This window comes from Macrobrachium nipponense, chromosome 1, assembly GCF_015104395.2.
Source record: "Macrobrachium nipponense isolate FS-2020 chromosome 1, ASM1510439v2, whole genome shotgun sequence".
NCBI lineage: Eukaryota > Metazoa > Arthropoda > Malacostraca > Decapoda > Palaemonidae > Macrobrachium > Macrobrachium nipponense.
Window position 1 is genome coordinate 197680899 of NC_087200.1, and position 18554 is coordinate 197699452.

The 18554-nt window shown below is 38.2% G+C and overlaps 1 protein-coding gene across 3 annotated transcripts in view; it reads left to right on the top strand.

Moving 5' to 3' along the window:
- The window catches only part of LOC135219996 (uncharacterized), a 47066-nt gene that overhangs the window by 26530 nt on the left and 1982 nt on the right, over positions 1–18554 (top strand). For all 3 annotated transcript variants that reach the window (XM_064257279.1, XM_064257280.1, XM_064257281.1), the window contains exons 7-14: positions 248–383; positions 5824–5936; positions 6879–7011; positions 7334–7419; positions 8101–8269; positions 9609–9753; positions 16722–16873; positions 17545–17697. In XM_064257279.1, coding sequence (XP_064113349.1) covers positions 248–383; positions 5824–5936; positions 6879–7011; positions 7334–7419; positions 8101–8269; positions 9609–9753; positions 16722–16873; positions 17545–17697 — 1087 coding nt within the window. The remainder of the gene's footprint in view (positions 1–247; positions 384–5823; positions 5937–6878; positions 7012–7333; positions 7420–8100; positions 8270–9608; positions 9754–16721; positions 16874–17544; positions 17698–18554) is intronic.

Below are 18554 nucleotides of genomic sequence, written 5' to 3' on the forward strand. Positions count from 1 at the left end.
TATTATGAGAGTATTTATAAAAAAATTTCATAACCCTTAAATATACAATTCATTATCACTATTAGCAGTTTTACCCTTACCCATTTTCTTTGTCATTACTTTTCTAATTGTGTCATTACTTTTCTAATTGTGCTATTACTTTTGTAATTGTGCTATTACTTTTCTAATTGTGTTATTACTTTTCTAATTGTGCTATTACTTTTCTAATTATGTTATTACTTTTCTAATTGTGTCATTGATCTTCTAGATAACTGTAAATGGAACGCTGAGATCCTGGGCGAAGAAAACCTGCTCGCACACCTGGTCTGAGCTGATCTACAACAACATTTCTTACGACTTGTTTACCTGTCAGTCGCAATGCCCCGTCATCTGTGATATCGCAGGTAACAACAATATTATTCGGCACTTTTGGTGATGGCTCGTTTTCCTTATGGTTTGTATGGTGTTTTTACGTTGAATGGACCTACGTCGAAAGTGAACTTTGATCACCAGAAATACACATCTCTAACCCTTCAATGGAATGCTTGAGAATCGAACTCGCAGCCACCAAGGTGGCAGGCTAAAATCATACCGACCACACCATTGAGGCGCTTTTCCTTGTTTGTTTGTTTGTATGGTGTTTTTACGTTGCATGGAACCAGTGGTTATTCAGCAACGGGACCAACGGCTTTACTTGTCTTCCGAACCACGTCAAGAGTGAACTTCTATCACCAGAAATACACATCTCTCACCCCTCAATGGAATGCCCGAGAATCAAACTAGCGGCCACCGAGGTGGCAGGCCAAGACCATACCGACCACGCCATTGAGGTGCTTTTCCTTATGGCTAATCTGGGGCCAACTAAAACTCTTCAAGATGTAATTGCAACCTCATTAATTTACTTGTTCCTGTAATACACAAGTTCTTATTGATGGACTTAGTCCAGTCATTCATGTGGAACTTCTAAAATACAAATTTCTTCAAGACAGGAGAACAAATACCATCTAGGTCTTTCATAAGCAGTGGTGCTTGACAAGCGTCTATGCACAGCTCTGACTGCGGTACTTTCTAATGAAATCACTGCAGAGAAGTAAAAACTTATTACTTATTCACTAGAAGTATTCTCTATTAAGAGGTATTGCAGTTTTGTTAGACATTTTTCTCGATACATTTTATGCACACATTACCTCTACTACAGCATATAGTATATATATATAATTAGGGATGTATCAGATATCCGCATCCGCATATTATGCGCATTTTTCATAAATCCACATCCCACTGTCAATTTCTTAACATCCGCACTAGCAGTGCAAACAACATCCACATCCGCATCTACAGTTTGAGAATGTGGATATGAGGATATCGACCCCTGCTTAGTGTTTAGTAGTTTATACTCATACATTGTAGCTATAAGTAGATTTTTGTTTTTACTTTTTGCTGAATCTGGCTTTTCCGTTTTATTATACATATACATTATACACAATTACACATTTCATACGGTATAAACTTTATAAGTAGCTCTATTATAGCATATTTGTTTTATAGCATCTTTGTTTAAGTAATTTCATGTCATTCACAGCAGTTGTAATCATAAAGGGAGGGTATTGCATTTTTTAGGAAACTCTCTCTCTCTATAAGGAAGAATGGCTTTGAATTTTGTTACCCTTATCATGCAATGAGAATAAATAACCTTGTGCCAAGAATAAAACGTTCGTGTACCCGTTACAGTTTGTGCGTTCATCAAAAGTGTACATATACATGCATGAGTATCACTTATGTTTCTACTGTCAATGAGTACATCAAATATCATGTGGTAATACATGATTTTGAATTATTTGGCTGAAAATCGTCTTCAACAATTAAATAAAATTAAAATATTTAGATTTACAAAGCATCCGCATCCCCGAGGGTATGGTCATCATATATCCGCGTCAGCCATTTTAAAAGGTTGATATCCATACCCATATCTACATCCACAAATGTAAAAATAATTTATATCTGCATCTGCAAATTTCACAAATGCATACCCACACACGCACACACACACACACACACACACACACATATATATATATATATATATATATATTATATTATATATATATATATATACATATATGTATATTATATATATATATATATATATATAATATATATATATATATATATATATATATATATATGACAAATATTTTCTGTTAAAATAGAATTCCATCTAATAAAAGGAGCCCATGAAAATGCCAAAAAAATTAATGCTGTATTTCAGAGAACAACTGATTTCCTCTACTGCCAAGCACATGAATGAATGAAATAAGAATTACAGGAAAGTGGTATTTCTACCAAGGGTTCCAGAGGTCAGCCGTTAAGTCATTCCAGTTGATAGCTCCTTAATCTGCTTCATTGCTGGTTGGAGGAAGATTTTATCTCTAATTTCTGAGTCCCAACCTCCTTTTGAGAGGTTCTTCATATTTCTTTGTTTAATCAATGGTGATTCTGCCATCTGGCTTTCGAACTGACAATTGCTGCTATAAATTATACTTGACAAATTCCAGTTTATTCTGCTATTATGGTTATTTATGTGGTTAAAAATAGCTGAGCTCTTTTGGCCATATCTGACTGACCGTTTATGCTGTATTAACCTCTGGGAGAGTGATTTACCTGTGAAACCAATGTAGGATTTTCCACAGTCAAGGCAGGAGATTTCATATACTCGCTGTGTCTTTGGGGACTGGCTTTTGTTGGACATCAATCAGGGATTAGGGTATTTGGGTAGATAAAAGCAAAAGGGTTAGAGTTTCCAAGTATCTGTGTCAACATCTTAATCCTGTCCAGATGTAGGATTTTGATTTATTTCTGGGTGTCTCTCTAGTCTTTTTTTTATGGAGGACAGTAGATTATGTTAGCTTTATGGATCTCTATCTCAATTATGGATCACTTTCTCAATTATACGGTCAGGATACTTTAAATATAACAGCTGCTTATTAGTTCAATTTCCTTTTCCAGGAAATCTGGGGAGCAAATCCTTAATGTTATTAAGAATAAATTGCTGACTACGACAGTCGTGATGGAAATGTCATGATAACTAAAATAGTAAATGTATGAAAGTGAAAATTTTGGTCATCTGTATGTGGTAAATATGTGTTCGGTTGTCAGTTTCCCTCTCAACGTTAAATTTGATGCTGGACATTAATGCAATTCAGCATATCTTTAGGTTTTGTTGCATTTTTATTAGTTTCAAAATACTCCATGTATAGATTGGCTAAAACAATACTTAAAGGGCTCCCCATGCTGCACCTGAATCTTTATATATATAATGACTTCCCAAATGAAAAGACGTTTGATGAACATAATTCAATAAACTTTATTATTCTAATCTATGGCTAGTGGGAAATTATCTCAATGGGGGGGCTAATTTTTCTTTCATAAACTGTAGCACGTCCTAGACTGGTTTTATTTTGTGAAATGGTAGATGTGCTTCTTTGAATTTGTGACAGAAATCTTCAGAATGTTTAATGTGACCGGGAGAAAATGTGTCTAAGAATGGGGAAAGGAGGCTGGCTAACCATTCATTAGTTATCATGACATTTCCATCAAGATTGGCGTAGCCAGCCATTTATTTTTAAGAGCCTTACGAATTTGCTCCCCGGATTTCCTGGAAAGGAAACGGAACTAATCTGTAAGAAACTGTCATCTTCAAAGTACCCTGACCATACAATTAAGAAAGCGATCCATGAAGCTAACATAATCTTCTACCGTCCCTCTCAAAACAAGACTAGAGATGCCCAAAAATAAATTATAAATCCTCACCTGGACAGGATTAAGATGTTGACACAAACACTTGGAAACTCTAACCCTTTAGCTTTTACCTACCCAAATACTTTAGCCAAATCCCTGATTAACGTCCAACAAAAACCAGTCCCCCAAGATGGAGTATACAAAATCCCTAGCATTGACTGTGACAAATCCTATATTGGTTTCACTGGTAAATAACTCCCCCAGAGATAATACAACATAAACAGCTAGTCAGGTATTGCCAACAGAGCTCAGCTATCTTTTAACCACATAAACAACCATAATCACAGAATAAACTGGAATTTGTCAAGCAAATTTATAGCAGTAATTGTCAGTTCAAAAGCCAGATGGTAGAATCAGCAATGATTAAACAAAGAAATATGAAGAACCTCTCAAAAGGAGTTTGGGGCTCAAAAATTATAGATAAATAAAATCTTACTCAAAACATCAGTTAAGAAGATTAAGAAGTTATCAACTGAAGTGCTGTAATGGCTGACCTTTGGAATACTTTGTATAAATACCACTTTTCTGTAATTCTTATTTCATTCATATACTTGCCTGTAGAGGGAGGCAGTTGTTCTCTGAAATATAGCATTGACTTTGTACCTTTAAGTATTTTTATGGCCTCCTTTTATTAAATCATATGTATATACATATAAAAAAATACTATATCTCCCCGCACATGACAAAATAACATTAGATGGAGAAATGATTAATGAAGTTAAATCTTTCATATATTTAGGAATAACAACATCATATCGAGGCTTTCTTCCGTTGGAATTTAGCAAAAACCTTCAAATGGCAAATCAGACAATTGGCGGGCTGAATAAGATTTGGAAGTCAAAAGAACCTGAATTGCATACAAAAGCAAGATTATTCGTAGGTTTATTACGATCTGCATTGCTATGTGGACATTAATCGTGACATGACAATTATTAAGCTATTTGTAAAGGGTTTGCCCATCCAAAGATGAAGTTTCAAGAAGAATATCAGCGGTTAATGGCTGGATAGAGAGAGAGAGAGAGAGATGATACCAAAAGAGAAATCATGGCAGTTCCATATGTAAAGGAGATAGGTTGGCCACTTCCTTCCCACAACCCCTGGTTAAATAATACGTGGTTGCCTCTGCTGGGCTCCCATAGGAACCAGGAGAGTTGGATACCCAGCTTTGTATGGGAATCATGAACTGATCATAGAATTTAGGCCAAAAGCCTAGCACTGGGACCTATGAGGTCATTCAGTGACGAGTCGTCAATTGAGAGTGAAACGCTTGTAAGGTGTTCCAGGAGGAAAACTCGCAGTTGCACTAGAATCAATTGTTAGGAGATGAAAGAGAATATGAAAAGAGGTACAGTGAAAGGAATGACAGGGGTTGCAGTTAAGGGTCGAAGGCATGCTGCAAAAAAATCTTAAGTAATGCCTATATTGTGCCGTATGAGGTGCACTGACGACACTACCTGTCTATGGGCAAGAGAACTATGGAAATGGAAGCTGGAGATGAGATGAAATTAATGAAACGTACACGAAAGACATCTATGTGTTCCTTAACACCTTCCAAAAGTCCATATATACAACCAAAAAATCGATGGAATTACCGCAAGATGAGGATCACAGCACTATAAATTGCAACTGAACCAGTTTTGAACTGTAATAATCATGAGATACTAACCTTTATTAGGAGATTAGTTTGTATGGTGTTTTTACGTTGCATGGAACCAGTGGTTATTCAGCAACAGGACTAACGGTCTTATGTGACTTCCGAACCACGTCGAAAGCGAACTTCTATCACCAGAAATACACATCTCTGACCCCTCAATCGAATGCCCGAGAATTGAACTCGCGGGCACCGAGGTGGGAGGCCAACACCAAACCGACCACGCCACTGAGGCACTTTACTGGGAGGTGAGAAATTCACCGTAACCAACCTGAATTTTCCCCGCGTGTGTACTGCAGGTTTTCGCTTCCGTGTAAATTAGAAAGGGATATGATATGATGCCAACTAAGGTTCAATAATACCAATTCAACCTTTTTTCTTTTGTTTTTTTTTAGGTGTTCAACAGTGTCACGAACTTTTGAAGATCGGTTCAAATCGCACTTTCTGGGTCTACTTTGGTCTGCGACTCCTGGCAACTTTCTTCCTGGCTTCTGCATTCACGATGCTGGTACGCCTCCCCCCACCATATATATATATATATATATATATATATATATATATATATATATATATATATATATATATATATATATATATATATATATATACTATATATATTGTACAGGAAGGTTTAAATTAGGTTATCAAATCTATTCACAAATCAGATTGCGTCATCCTGAATTTTCAATAACGTTTAAATAAACCTTTGGGTGTCATTTTTACATTCATTTCTATAATTTTGCTCCTGTCTCAAATTCCCAATTAAATGTTTTCATTCATCTTGAAGACTTAAAAGTAAATAATGCACTTCAGTACCATATGTTTTCTAGAAATTTGTATTTGTATTCTGTTTGATTTGATCCCTGACTTCAAATTCCAGCTGTTTTCTGGCTTCAGATTGAGATCCTCAATTAGCTATTGGAATTTATTGATCAAACCGAATTCAAAATTTACTTTTGTAACCGAGAGCCAATCACAAACTTATAAGCTGCCATGGCCACAATTTCCTTATATCTTGCAGCACCAGCACAAACTTTCAAAGTTAATGTTTAAGTTAATGTCTCCACTCTGCAATCAAGTTTCTATATGAGATTAGCTATTCATTTAATACCTAACTTTATAGAAATGTAATTTAAGACATAGAAAAGTTCGCCTTTTTTGTTTTTAACATTTCACTTCGGGAACGAAATCTGCCTTCGAGGATTTACATTTCTTCCTCGACCCCTTTTCTGCGTTTTCAATAATCTACCTTTCTTCTTCGAACTCAATCTCCATTTTCCTTTAGTGATCTAGATTGGCCACAGCATCATAAAGCTGGCTTTTGTACTTTCTTTAAAAATATACTCCCCGTTGGTTTAGAATCTGTGCGACAATGCCAGGATAAAACATGAAAACACAATAAAACGTTTTTCCCATTCGTAGTTCACTGATCTTTTCATCTGGCCCTCAGGATGCCACCACTTTAGCTGAAATCAAGAGGCACAAAGGTGAATTTGGCAAACAAAGAGTCCTGACTATGCTGGGGTTCTCCATTATCCCTTTGATCGCAGCCATAATCATTGACAACAGGACTGGTCCCACAGGTCAGTGCTAAAGTAGCAGTATCGTAGTAGATTCACATCAACCGCGCATGTGATGTCTAGGCCAGTCCCTTACGACACTTCTGATTGGCTGTTGATAAGCCAATCACAGGGTCGGTCCAGCTGTGTGACTGGCTTATCAACAGCCAATCAGGAACGTCGTAAGGGACTGGCCTAGACATTAAATGCACGGTTGCCGTGAATCTACTATAGTAGTAGTGATGATGGAAATATTCTAGGTAACTCTGATGCATACCCGTGACGCCAAAAAAAAAAAAAAGGATAAAAACAATCGCATTGAATAATTGTTTTCAATTAAATGCAGGAGAAGCCGACTACATGCCAGCCTTTTATCTGGGCGATGCTATGTTGGCGATCAGCGTCATTCTCATCGCCAGGTTGGATCTGGAGGTTAGTGCAGAAATTTTTGGTGTTTTCAGAAACTGTTTCAATTTTAGAGAAAAAAAAATATTGCATGCGAACATGAATTCTTCTCATAATTGGTGGATAAATCAAAACTGTATACTTAACTGCTAGAGATGCTTTTGTTATAGTTTACCTTGAACATATCACAGTGAAACATGGAAGTATGACTCTACAAATAGTAATCACATTTGAATCACCCTAATCACACCAGTTTTAACGGAATTTATCATCTCAAACTACGTGTGTATTGACTGTCATAACTACTCATAATAAAGCACCATAAAGAAGTATACATTATAAACAAACTATATATATGTATGTATGTAAGTATATATATATATATATATATATATATATATATATATATATATATATATATATATATATATATATATATATATATATATATATGTAGAATCTACTGGTCTTTTTCATCAGATACATAATGTAATTGTAATAGCCCCAATGCCTCTTTAACTTCTCGAAATCTTCACGCTTTCTTCATAAGTCTTCCACCTGGATCTTAAGGCTTTGTAGTGACAAGCGAATCTAAGAAAAAAGAGCGCTTGAAGAATTCGAGAAGTTAAGAGGGGACATTGTGTCCATCACAATTACATACTCACACACACATACATACGTAAAGTAGTGTCTTATTGTATCTCGTAGGTCGAGCTGCCGCAGGACAGCCTAACTAAAGGCTTGAAGCAGATCATCACCCGTCCAGAAATTGATATTTTCCTGTTGCTTATTCTTATCTTGGGGTCCAACTTCGGATTCATTGAGAGTTACCTCTTCGTCTTCCTGAAAGAGCTGAATGCTCCTAATTATCTTTTGGGTAAGAAACATTAAACCTCTGATTTTCATGTTGACACAACATTATCTTTTTATACCAATAATTACATAATGTATCCTTTGCTTGTTTGTTTGTATGGTGTTTTGACGTTACATGAACCAGTGGTTATTCAGCAACGGGACCAACGGCTTTACGTGACTTCCGAACCACCACGCCGAGAGTGAACTTCTATCACCTTAAATACACATCTCTGACCCATCAATGGAATCCCAGATAATTGAACTTGCGGCCACCGAGATGGCAGGCCAAGATCAAACTGACCACGCCACTGAGGCACTTCATAATGTATACAACTTGAATTAGATTGCTAATATTATTAATATAATATTTAGCTGGTCAGCTAGTATAGTGGTTAGTGTCATGATATGGCAATCAGATGTCGCAGGTTCGTGTCTTCCCCAGGGCAATGAAAAATCACTGGCTCTGTATCATGATCCGTTACTGCTGTGTAGTGTGGGGTCTGCGGTGGGAGGTTGAAACCAACATTCTTTGGGAGCTTGAATTTCAACTCGATAGCCCCTTTGGTGTGTTTGTTCCATGTGAATAGGTTTCATCTACTGAAATCAATATTAATAACATATTGATTTCTTTGCTGCTGTCTGACTGCCTCTATATATATATATATATATATATATATATATATATATATATATATATATATATATATATATACAGTGGTCCCCGTATTCGCGGGAGATGCGTACCAGACACCCCCGTGAATAGATAGAACCCGCAAATGTTTGGAACCAATATAAAAACACTAAAAACAGCCTATTTTGTTAGTTAAAACTCAAGAAAAATCCACTAAAAATGTTTATACATGGATTTTTTAATAGTTTTATCACAAAAAGTGCATTTTATGATGAAACTGATAAAAAAACCCAGGAATTTGTGGATATTTCTCATAGAAGAATACTGCGAATGTGCAAATTTTCTGCGAATAATGCGTGAAAACGTTCCCGAGAGAAATCTGCGAACGTGTGAGTCCACGAATCCGGAGAACACGAATATGGGAGGTCCACTGTATATGTCTGAGCTTTATCTGAACTGCACAGTCACAAACTTGAATGAAAAATGGTTAGGTCTTTCATTTGCAAAATCATAGGCTTCATTCCGCCTAAAAAAGTATATAATAAAATAAATATATAAATCCATAAATTAAAACTTAGTGCTCACCTCATTGCAAGCAAAGTTATTCAAGTGAAGAGTCTCAAAGTCAGCAATTTGCATAAACAAATCCAATGGTCACAAAACTTTGCATGGACTAAACATTAATTGATTCTGTTCATGATTTTTTGTTTTTGTTTTTCGTTTCACCTAGGCTTGACTATGACTGTTGGATGCCTGACCAGCGTCCCAATGCTCTTCTGGGCTGACCCGATCGTCTCTTGGATGGGTAGACACAACGTCTTCCTCATCTCTTTCATTGCCTATGCCGTGAGGATGTTTGGCTACTCCTACATCAAGTATGTATCCTGAATCCTTATGTTTATGGTACTATGTGTATCCTGAATCCTTATGTTTATGGTACTATGTGATGCTTGATTTATAAGCACGAACAGACTCCTTTTCTATTTCTCTCTCTCATTCATAAGTGTATATATATATATATATATATATATATATATATATATATATATATATATATATATATATATATATATATATAAATAAAACAAAGGTACTGAATCAAAGAAGAACCTCTAATGTAGAGAACATCAACAAAAATAGCATCTGTATACTTTCAAACAGGAAGTTTCATTGGCACATCAAATCTTCTTTCCTACCGTTATCATTACATCAAGGGGTCAGTTGCCTGATACGCCTTCTCCACTGCCTTCCATCAAAGGCATCATCCTCCACCAAACTTCTTCTCATCATATCTTCCTTCACTTTATCTCGCCATCTAATTCTCTGTCTCCCTCTCTATCATCTTCCTCTAACAGGTTCCCCCTAAACCCTCTTCACTCCCTCCTCATCATCCATCCTCAACACATGCCCATACCATCTCAATCGTGACTCTCTTATCACCTCTGTTATCTTTACTAAGCCTGCTCTTCTTCTTATTTCATCATTTTCCAATCTCTCAAGCAGCGATATTCCCATAATCCGCCTTAGCATTCTCATCTCTGTTCTCTCAAGCTTACTTCCTCTTTTCTTCTTAGAGCCCATGTTTCCGATCCATACATTAACACTGGTTAAATATCAAATATCCTTATGCAAACTGTGTCATTTCCCTCTATCTTGCATACGCCGTAGTATTTATAAATATTAACGACTTCCTTTTCAAATGCATTTTTAATGCCATGTATCCAAACCCTCTAGGTTCTTCTTCTCCCCACTTCCAACCCTCCCAAATTATATACTCTTTTCAACACTATGATCCACCATTATTTTCATACGACAAACCTTCCCAAAAGACATCCTGATCTGTCTTTTCAGGTACCTTGCCATTTTTACCACCTCACTACATAGCTTCAGATTTATCACCCTTTCAAGTCTTACTGCACCACATATGCAATGCAAAAAGTTCATCATAGTGCCTTCAACTTTGTTTCTTTCATTTTCATTCAATATTTCCATTTCAGGTCTATACATTAGAGTTGGAACAACAATCCCTTCATATCAACATTTAGCTTTCATTGTCTCTTCCCATTGTTTCCCCTGTATCCTACCATCTTAATTCTATTATTTACCAAATTTATGACTTAATACCAAAAACCTATACAGTTGAACCATCCACATCAACATTCTTTACTTTACTTTCCTGGTTTGTATTTTCCCTACAAACAATAATCCTTTACATTATTTTACTTTCAACTTTCTCCTTTTGGAAACACATCACTAGTTTCTACAATTTCCCTTCCATACACTAATTAATGCTCCATCCTCTACAAACATCAATAATTACACATTCCACTCATAATTAATTCATATTCCCACACCCTTGCACCTACATCCAATGTCCTTTCTCTGACCTCTCACATCACTTTATCCATTTGCACACTGAACAGCCATGAAGACAATACTTTCTTGCCCTCAGACCTACTTTTACAACATACCAGTCCTTCATCCTTCTGCATATTCAACGATATGAATTGCTTTCATCAAAACTACCTTCAGTATCTCTCAATACCCATACTCCCTGCTATACTATATAACACTTGATATTACCTTGTGGTGAAGGCGTGAGTAAGAAGCAGTGTATACAAACTTACTAATTTATTCAGACTACAAACAGACAGGTCAATAGCTCTTGGAAGCAACACAATCACTTGAGTTTGTTGACGGATGGAAAGATACATATAAATTGATATACAATACATGACTGAAGCTATGGTACATATGGCTGAAATGCTGACACCGTAGTGCATATGGTAAGAATGATACATTTAACATAATAATATGAGTGAAAATATATGTACATGTGTGAAATATGCTGCGTTTCTTGTGCATTCACGTTTGGTGTGCGGAGATGCTTGTTCTGAGGAGATTTGCTGACCAGGTGAGATGAAGGTCTGTGGGTCCACATAGGACCCTGAAGGACTTCCCTGCCCTTGGAGAGGCATATATTTGTAGGTCAGTATCCAGGAGATATGCCAGCTTTAGGCGGTCGATTGAGACCCACGTAGCCTTGCCGTCCACTGTCATCTGGTAGGCTTTGTGTTGTCTCTGGATGATAAGGTATGGTCCTGAGTAAACTGCACAGAGGGGGGGGGGGTTCTGTGGGTGTCTACTGGTATGAATGCATAGTTTACGTTCTGCAGTTCGCTGGGGACGTACACTTTTCTGGTGGGCAAGTCGTCTTGGCTGGCATTATTTGTTATAATGCTTTACAGGTGTCAGACAGGGAAGTTAGGCTCGTCTGATTTTGAAAGACATCTGATGGCCATGTTAGTGCTTGGCCATATCGGGCTCCTGCTGGAGATGTGTTGAATGCTGCATGTGGTGTCGTTCTCAGGCCCGACTTGTCATCTAGTGGCAAGTGATGCTTTCAACAACCAGTATAGTCTTGCAATGATGCCATTAGCTTCTGGGTTGTAGGCCGTCATTTGTGTAATCTTTATTCTGCAAACGTGCTTCATAAGGCGGCTGTGAAGTTGGTGCCCATCACTCATGATGATCTGTATGACTGTGTATGCTGACCCATCGGATGAGAGCTTTCACACAACTATCCGCCATCTATTGCTGTAACAGTATTAAGGAGGTAGTGGTCCTACTATGTCGATGTGAATGTGGGTGAATCGGTGGTCTGTTGTGTTGAATGGCCATATTCCGCTTTCTACGTCTTGTGATTTTTGACATCTGACATAGGATGCATTCTCTCATCCAGTTTATGTCTTTTTTCATTCCCAACAAGATGCACTGGGCTGCTAAAATTTGGGTGGTTGACTGGCCTTCTGGGTGGGACAGGTTGTGGGTGAGGGTGAATGCTTTTCTTCTGAAACCTTCTGGGTGAGGGTGTTCGGTACTTGATTCGCAGGTGATGGCTGTCTCTCCATTGGTGATCAACAGTTCGCTCCACATAAGAGTGAGGTTTTCCCACCACAGTCGTTGTAGATGCATGTCTCTTTGCACCACTGGTATTTTAGGACAGGTTATCCGGAGCTGGATGGTGTTGACGCAGTTTTACAATGGTGTATCTGCCACGGTGTTTGCTGAACCCTTCAAGTATTTGATGGTGAAGGAGTGTTCAGCTATTGCTGATTGGTGATGCAGTTCTCGTGCTGACCATGCATCTGCTGTCTTTGTGAAGGCGTGCACGATGCACAAAAGGTTGATGGCCTGTATGTGTGACAAACTCTTATCCCTCAAGCATGTGACGGAAGTGACGGATGGCTTTGTGGACTTCCAGAAGCGCCATGTTATAGTTAGAGTACTTCTCTTCCACTGTCTTTAACTTCTGGCTGAAGAACACCAGCGGACAATGACCATCCTCTGTGTCCTGCTGTAAGAAATGCATTATCTTGATCTGACCAACTTCATTTTTTGTTATCCTCGTAGGCATTGATAGATTGGACTCATAATTTTAGCAACATTAGGGATAAATTTGTGATAATGATTAATTAGTCCTGAAAATTCTTGTACACTGCTATAATTGCCAATGGTTTTGGGAAGTTGATGCTTGCTTTTACTTTCTCTGGTATAGGTTTAATGCTATCTGGGCTTCCTTGATGTCCCACAAATCCCACTACTATTTTCTTTGCCCATTCATCGTAGTTCATCGTAAAGCGTGTGGAAGGTTGCCCCTGCATTGGGAAGGGTGAAATAACTGTAGTTAAATGTGTAGGTGCCAAAGGGGATGATGATCACAGTCTTCTTTATATCTTCCTTTGCTACTGGAACTTGGAAGTATACTTTCATTAGGACTATTTTAGTGAAGATCTTTGCTCTGTTCATCTGGTTGGTTAAGTCTGCTATGTTCTGCAATGGGTATCTGCCTGGCTTTGCTTTGACTTTTATTCACTGGTAGTCTCTGCACAGGTGCCATGTTCCAACAGGTTTTGGTACCAAGTGAAGGCAGATGCCCATGGGCTGGGGGGCTTTTCGGCATATTCCCACATTCTCCATTTCCTTGAACACTTGTTTGGTGTGGGCAAGTTTCTCTGGGGCTAAACGTCTGAAGCATGAGTGGACTAGGGGGCCTTCCATTTCTATGTGGTGCTGGATGTTGTGTTTTGCTGGTTTGGGTGAGTCATGCTACAGGTCGTTTTTGAAAACTTCTTGGTAGTCCTGTAGAAGTCAGAGTATTTCTGTCAGTGGGGTAGCTGCTGCGATGGGGCCTGTTTGTTGTCTCTGCTGTTGCAGTGAGGGTGTGTTGACGTCTTTTCCGCTCAGCTGTTGATGAGATGATGCCGGAGTTGTTTTTGGAATCTGTTGTTTTGATGCTACATCCACTAGCAGGTTGTATGCTTTTATGAAGACTACTCCTAAAAGTGTTATCCTCAAGTCTGCCATGACGAGATACAACTGCAGTCTTTCCCGTTGAATAACATGTTTATATCCCGCTTCCCGTACATCTTGAGTGGTGCTACACTGGTAGTGGATATGTGGAGGTTGATGAGCGGAGAGAGGTTGAGTTGTTCGTGCAGGCTGGCTGGCATAAATGATTTGCTTGCCTAGTGTCGACAAAGAATTCTGTATTTGACCTTTTGTCCCTGATGAAAGAACACATGGAGCCCTTGCATTGGTACCTGGAAGAAAGACAGCAGTGAGCAGGCACGTTTCTCTTACACAGCAGTGAGCAGGCACGTTCCTCTTACAAGACAACCAGTCATTTCACAGCTGATGTTTAGTTGGTTGGGACATGGGTGCAACCCTCTTGCATGTTTTTTTTAAAACAGGCAGCCTTTGTCACATTTATGGGCCTTCTTTTCAAGTCTCCAATGGAAGTAGCACATTCCCTCTTGTGGTTAGTCTCTCTTTTGTCTGGTCTTCCCCTTAATGAATTGCCTGGGAAGTTTCATTTGTGTATGGGGGTGGCTAGTCCCTTTGGGTTCCTGTCAGATTCCTTTTCGGTTGACTGCTGGGAACGTTGTGCTGCTACCACTGTTGGTGGCTGTGTGGGCTCCACTGTCTTGTAGGCCATGTACACTGCACTGACCAATTTCAAGAATTCTTCGACTAGCATGGTAGAAGGCATTGGTTATGGCTGCCACTGTTTGGCAGGGCAGTTTTATGTGGAGGACCTCTCTCACAAGGTCCAAGGTTGACTTAGGTTGGCCATCTGTGGAGGGTAGCGTTATGAGCTGCCATAACTGCTTGTAGACATGGATGGTGGGACATGAATGGAGGTAGACATATACAGGTGGCGGCGACAGTGTCACTGGAGAGGTTATTAACATTTAGGTTGGTTGAGCTGGTCATCTCTGTGGTCACTAATGTGGAGAAGGCATGAGGCAGCGTCCACAAACTTACTAATTTATTCAGACAACACCTAGGCAGGTCAATAGCTCTTGCAAGTGAAAATGTAGTGCCTGACGCAAGGCAACCCAAAATAGAGGTCCCAACACAATCACTTGTGTTTTTATTGATGGATGGAAAGATTGATATACAAGACACAACTGAGGCTATAGTACTTATGGCTGAAATGCTGACATTGTAATGCATATGGAAATAATGACACATTTACCATAACAATGAGTGAAAATATATGTATAAAAGATGCATGACGTATGCTATTTCTTGTGTATGCACATTTGGTGCTCGGAGATGTTTGTTGTAAGGAGATTAGCTGGCCAGGTGAGATGGTCTGTGGGTCCGTGTCAAACCCTACAATCCACCTCTATTGACTATACCATAAACATTTTTAAGGTTCTTGTATGCAACAGTGTTTTCTTTTACTTTTCAAATTTATTGCAGAAGTTTTCCATAACAAACACTAGATCCACACACCCTACTCCACAATGAGTATACTGTTCTTTTCCTATCAGTCACCTGTCATACTTAACAAATAAAAAGCCTATCATATACGTTCTTTTGCCCATTCTTCTGATACATTTCCACTACCCTGACATAACTTATAATCTCTGGCCAGCCACTCAGTCATAATCACCACTATACATCTACATTTCACTCATAACCCAATCACCTTCTGTGTCTGTCTCGTCTTCAATCTTTTCATATCTCCATTTCCCATTACTTACTCGGCAACTGTGGCATAAAAAAATTGAAAGAGTGAGAAATGAGGTGATACATAGAAGAAATAGCAGAAAATAGAGGATCGGTCATAGTGTTATGGAAAGAACAGAGGATCATATGTTAGGAATACAATGGGTTGCAGGTGTGGAAGACCTAGACAGTGCTGGATAAAGCTTGCAGAAATTGTATTGTAAAACAAGGGCTTTTATGTACAGAAAGTGTGATGTTGCAAGCAAGGTGGAGATGGATGGTGCACAATGGGTCTCTAAGTAGAGTCTCCTACGTGAGCGCTGGGACCTATGAGGTTATTTAGTGTTAAAACAGAAATTGACAGTAAAAGGCCTGGAAGGTGTAACAGGAGGAAAACTTAGCAGTTGCACTATGAATCAATTGTTAGAGAGGGTGGAAAGTCAGAAGGAAGGTAGAGAATATGAACAGAGGCACAGTAAAATGAATGAAAGAGGTTGCGCAACAGCTAGGGGGCAAAGGGACATTGCCAAATCCCTTAAGTAATGCCTACAGTGCACCTTGGTCCTTTTATTAAAGTATGAATGTCAGTAACCAGGTTACTGTTTCTTCTTCACGGTCAAGCCCATTATAAGAAACAACTTGAAGTAAATATTGTCTTTCTATATATCTATCCCCCCCACACAAACATACATACATATACTTATATATTCACTGATAAATTTCCACTAAGATTTAGAATCTTATAGAGATGAACTCTTCAGGACCTGCGTGAGAAAACCACCATGACATCCTATGACTAATAAAATCCCATCCATTCCTACAGAAACCCGTGGCTGTGTTTCCCATTTGAAGCGCTTGAAGTTTTTACTTACCAGCTGATGTGGGTGGCTGCTGCAACCTACTGCCCCATTTTGGCACCAAAAGGTCTGCTTGCTACCATGACTGGGGTCGCTGGTGCTGTTCACTACAGCTTTGGTTAGTGACTGAACATCCATTTTTTTTATGTAATTTTGAGTCTACACAAATGTTATTGTTATAGTTTATAGTTATTCAAAGACTGTGTAATATTTTCTGGTTACCATCAAGCACTAAACGATATTTTTAAAAGTCGAAGATCGATGATACCGTCAGCATAGTTCAAGATATGCATTCATTTCCTCCTTCATTAGATGAAAATAACTGCAAGTGAAATCCGTATTCCGAGTCTCGTCTACGCTATGAATCTTTCATTTGTATTCGTAACAATGGAGACCTTGTTTTAAAGTCATGTTCTCATGTGAAATTCATGAAGTCCTTCTGTATACATGTTTTACGGATTTGATGTGAAATCTCTGTAAGTTCATACATAACGCTTGACATTTTGCTGTGAGTATGTCTGCTCCTTTAGTGTTGGTAGTTCTATGTATACATACTTTACAATGTATAACAGAATTACGAAAGTTAGGAACGTGATAAATCCATAAATAAAGATAAATGCCACGAAGGAAAAATAAACGAAGGAGTCTGCGAGATCTTTCGGCTGAAAAGCCCTTTACTGAAGCAGCTTCAGTAAAGGGCTTTTCAGCCGAAAGATCTCGCAGACTCCTTCGTTTATTTTTCCTTCGTGGCATTTATCTTTATATACTTTACAATGAATTAATCCTCAGGTAAAGGACTGGGAGCTCTCCTTGGAGGATACCTCATAGCAGCCATCAACACATCCAATGCTTTCAAAGTCTATGGCGTCATCGCCCTATCCGGAGGTGTCTTCTACTTCTCTGCATATCACTGCTACTTGCAAAAATTCATCGCTACCAAAGGTAAGATTGCCAAAGTCGTGGTATCAGTTTTTGTGGATCACTACGAGCAGATTTCGTAACGTCGGCAAATAAGTTTCAGACTAATGGATAAGCATTGTTTTAATATCTGATTGTTCTGTTCTCTGAAAGTTCTATAGAGATGATTTATCGGATGTCTGAAAATGGGATTTGTGGATGTGGATATAAATTTTTTCACATTTGCGGATGCGGATATCAATCTTTTGAATCTGCAGAAGCGGATATTTGATGACCATACCCTTGCGAATGCGGATGTGGATGCGGATAATTGGTAAATCTAAATAATTTAGATATACTTAATTGTTAAAGATGATTCTCAGAAAAACATAATTCAAAATTATGTTACCACATTATATTTAATGTACTAATTGAAAGTAGAAAAATAAGTGATATCCATGTACGTATGTTTACTTACATATGAACGCAAACACATTTACAGCAATTCACGACACCATTTTAGTTGTTTTGGCACAAGGTCATTTCTTACTCACTTCGTGATAAGGGTAACAAAACTCAAACACATTCTTCGCATGAGAGAGAGAGAGAGAGAGAGAGAGAGAGGAGAGAGCGAGAGAGACGAGAGAGAGATAGAGAGAGAGAGAGAGAGAGGAGATAGAGAGTAGGAGAGAGAGAGAGAGAAGATTTCCTAAAAAAATACAATACCCTGCCTTTATGATTAAAACTGCTGTAAAGACATGAAATTACTAAAACAAGTATGCTTTAAAACAAAAATTCTATAAAACTAATATGCTATAACAGAGCTACTTATGAAGTATATACTGTATAAAATTTGTAATTGTGTATCATATATTTTGTGTAATAAAAGGAAAAAGCCAAAT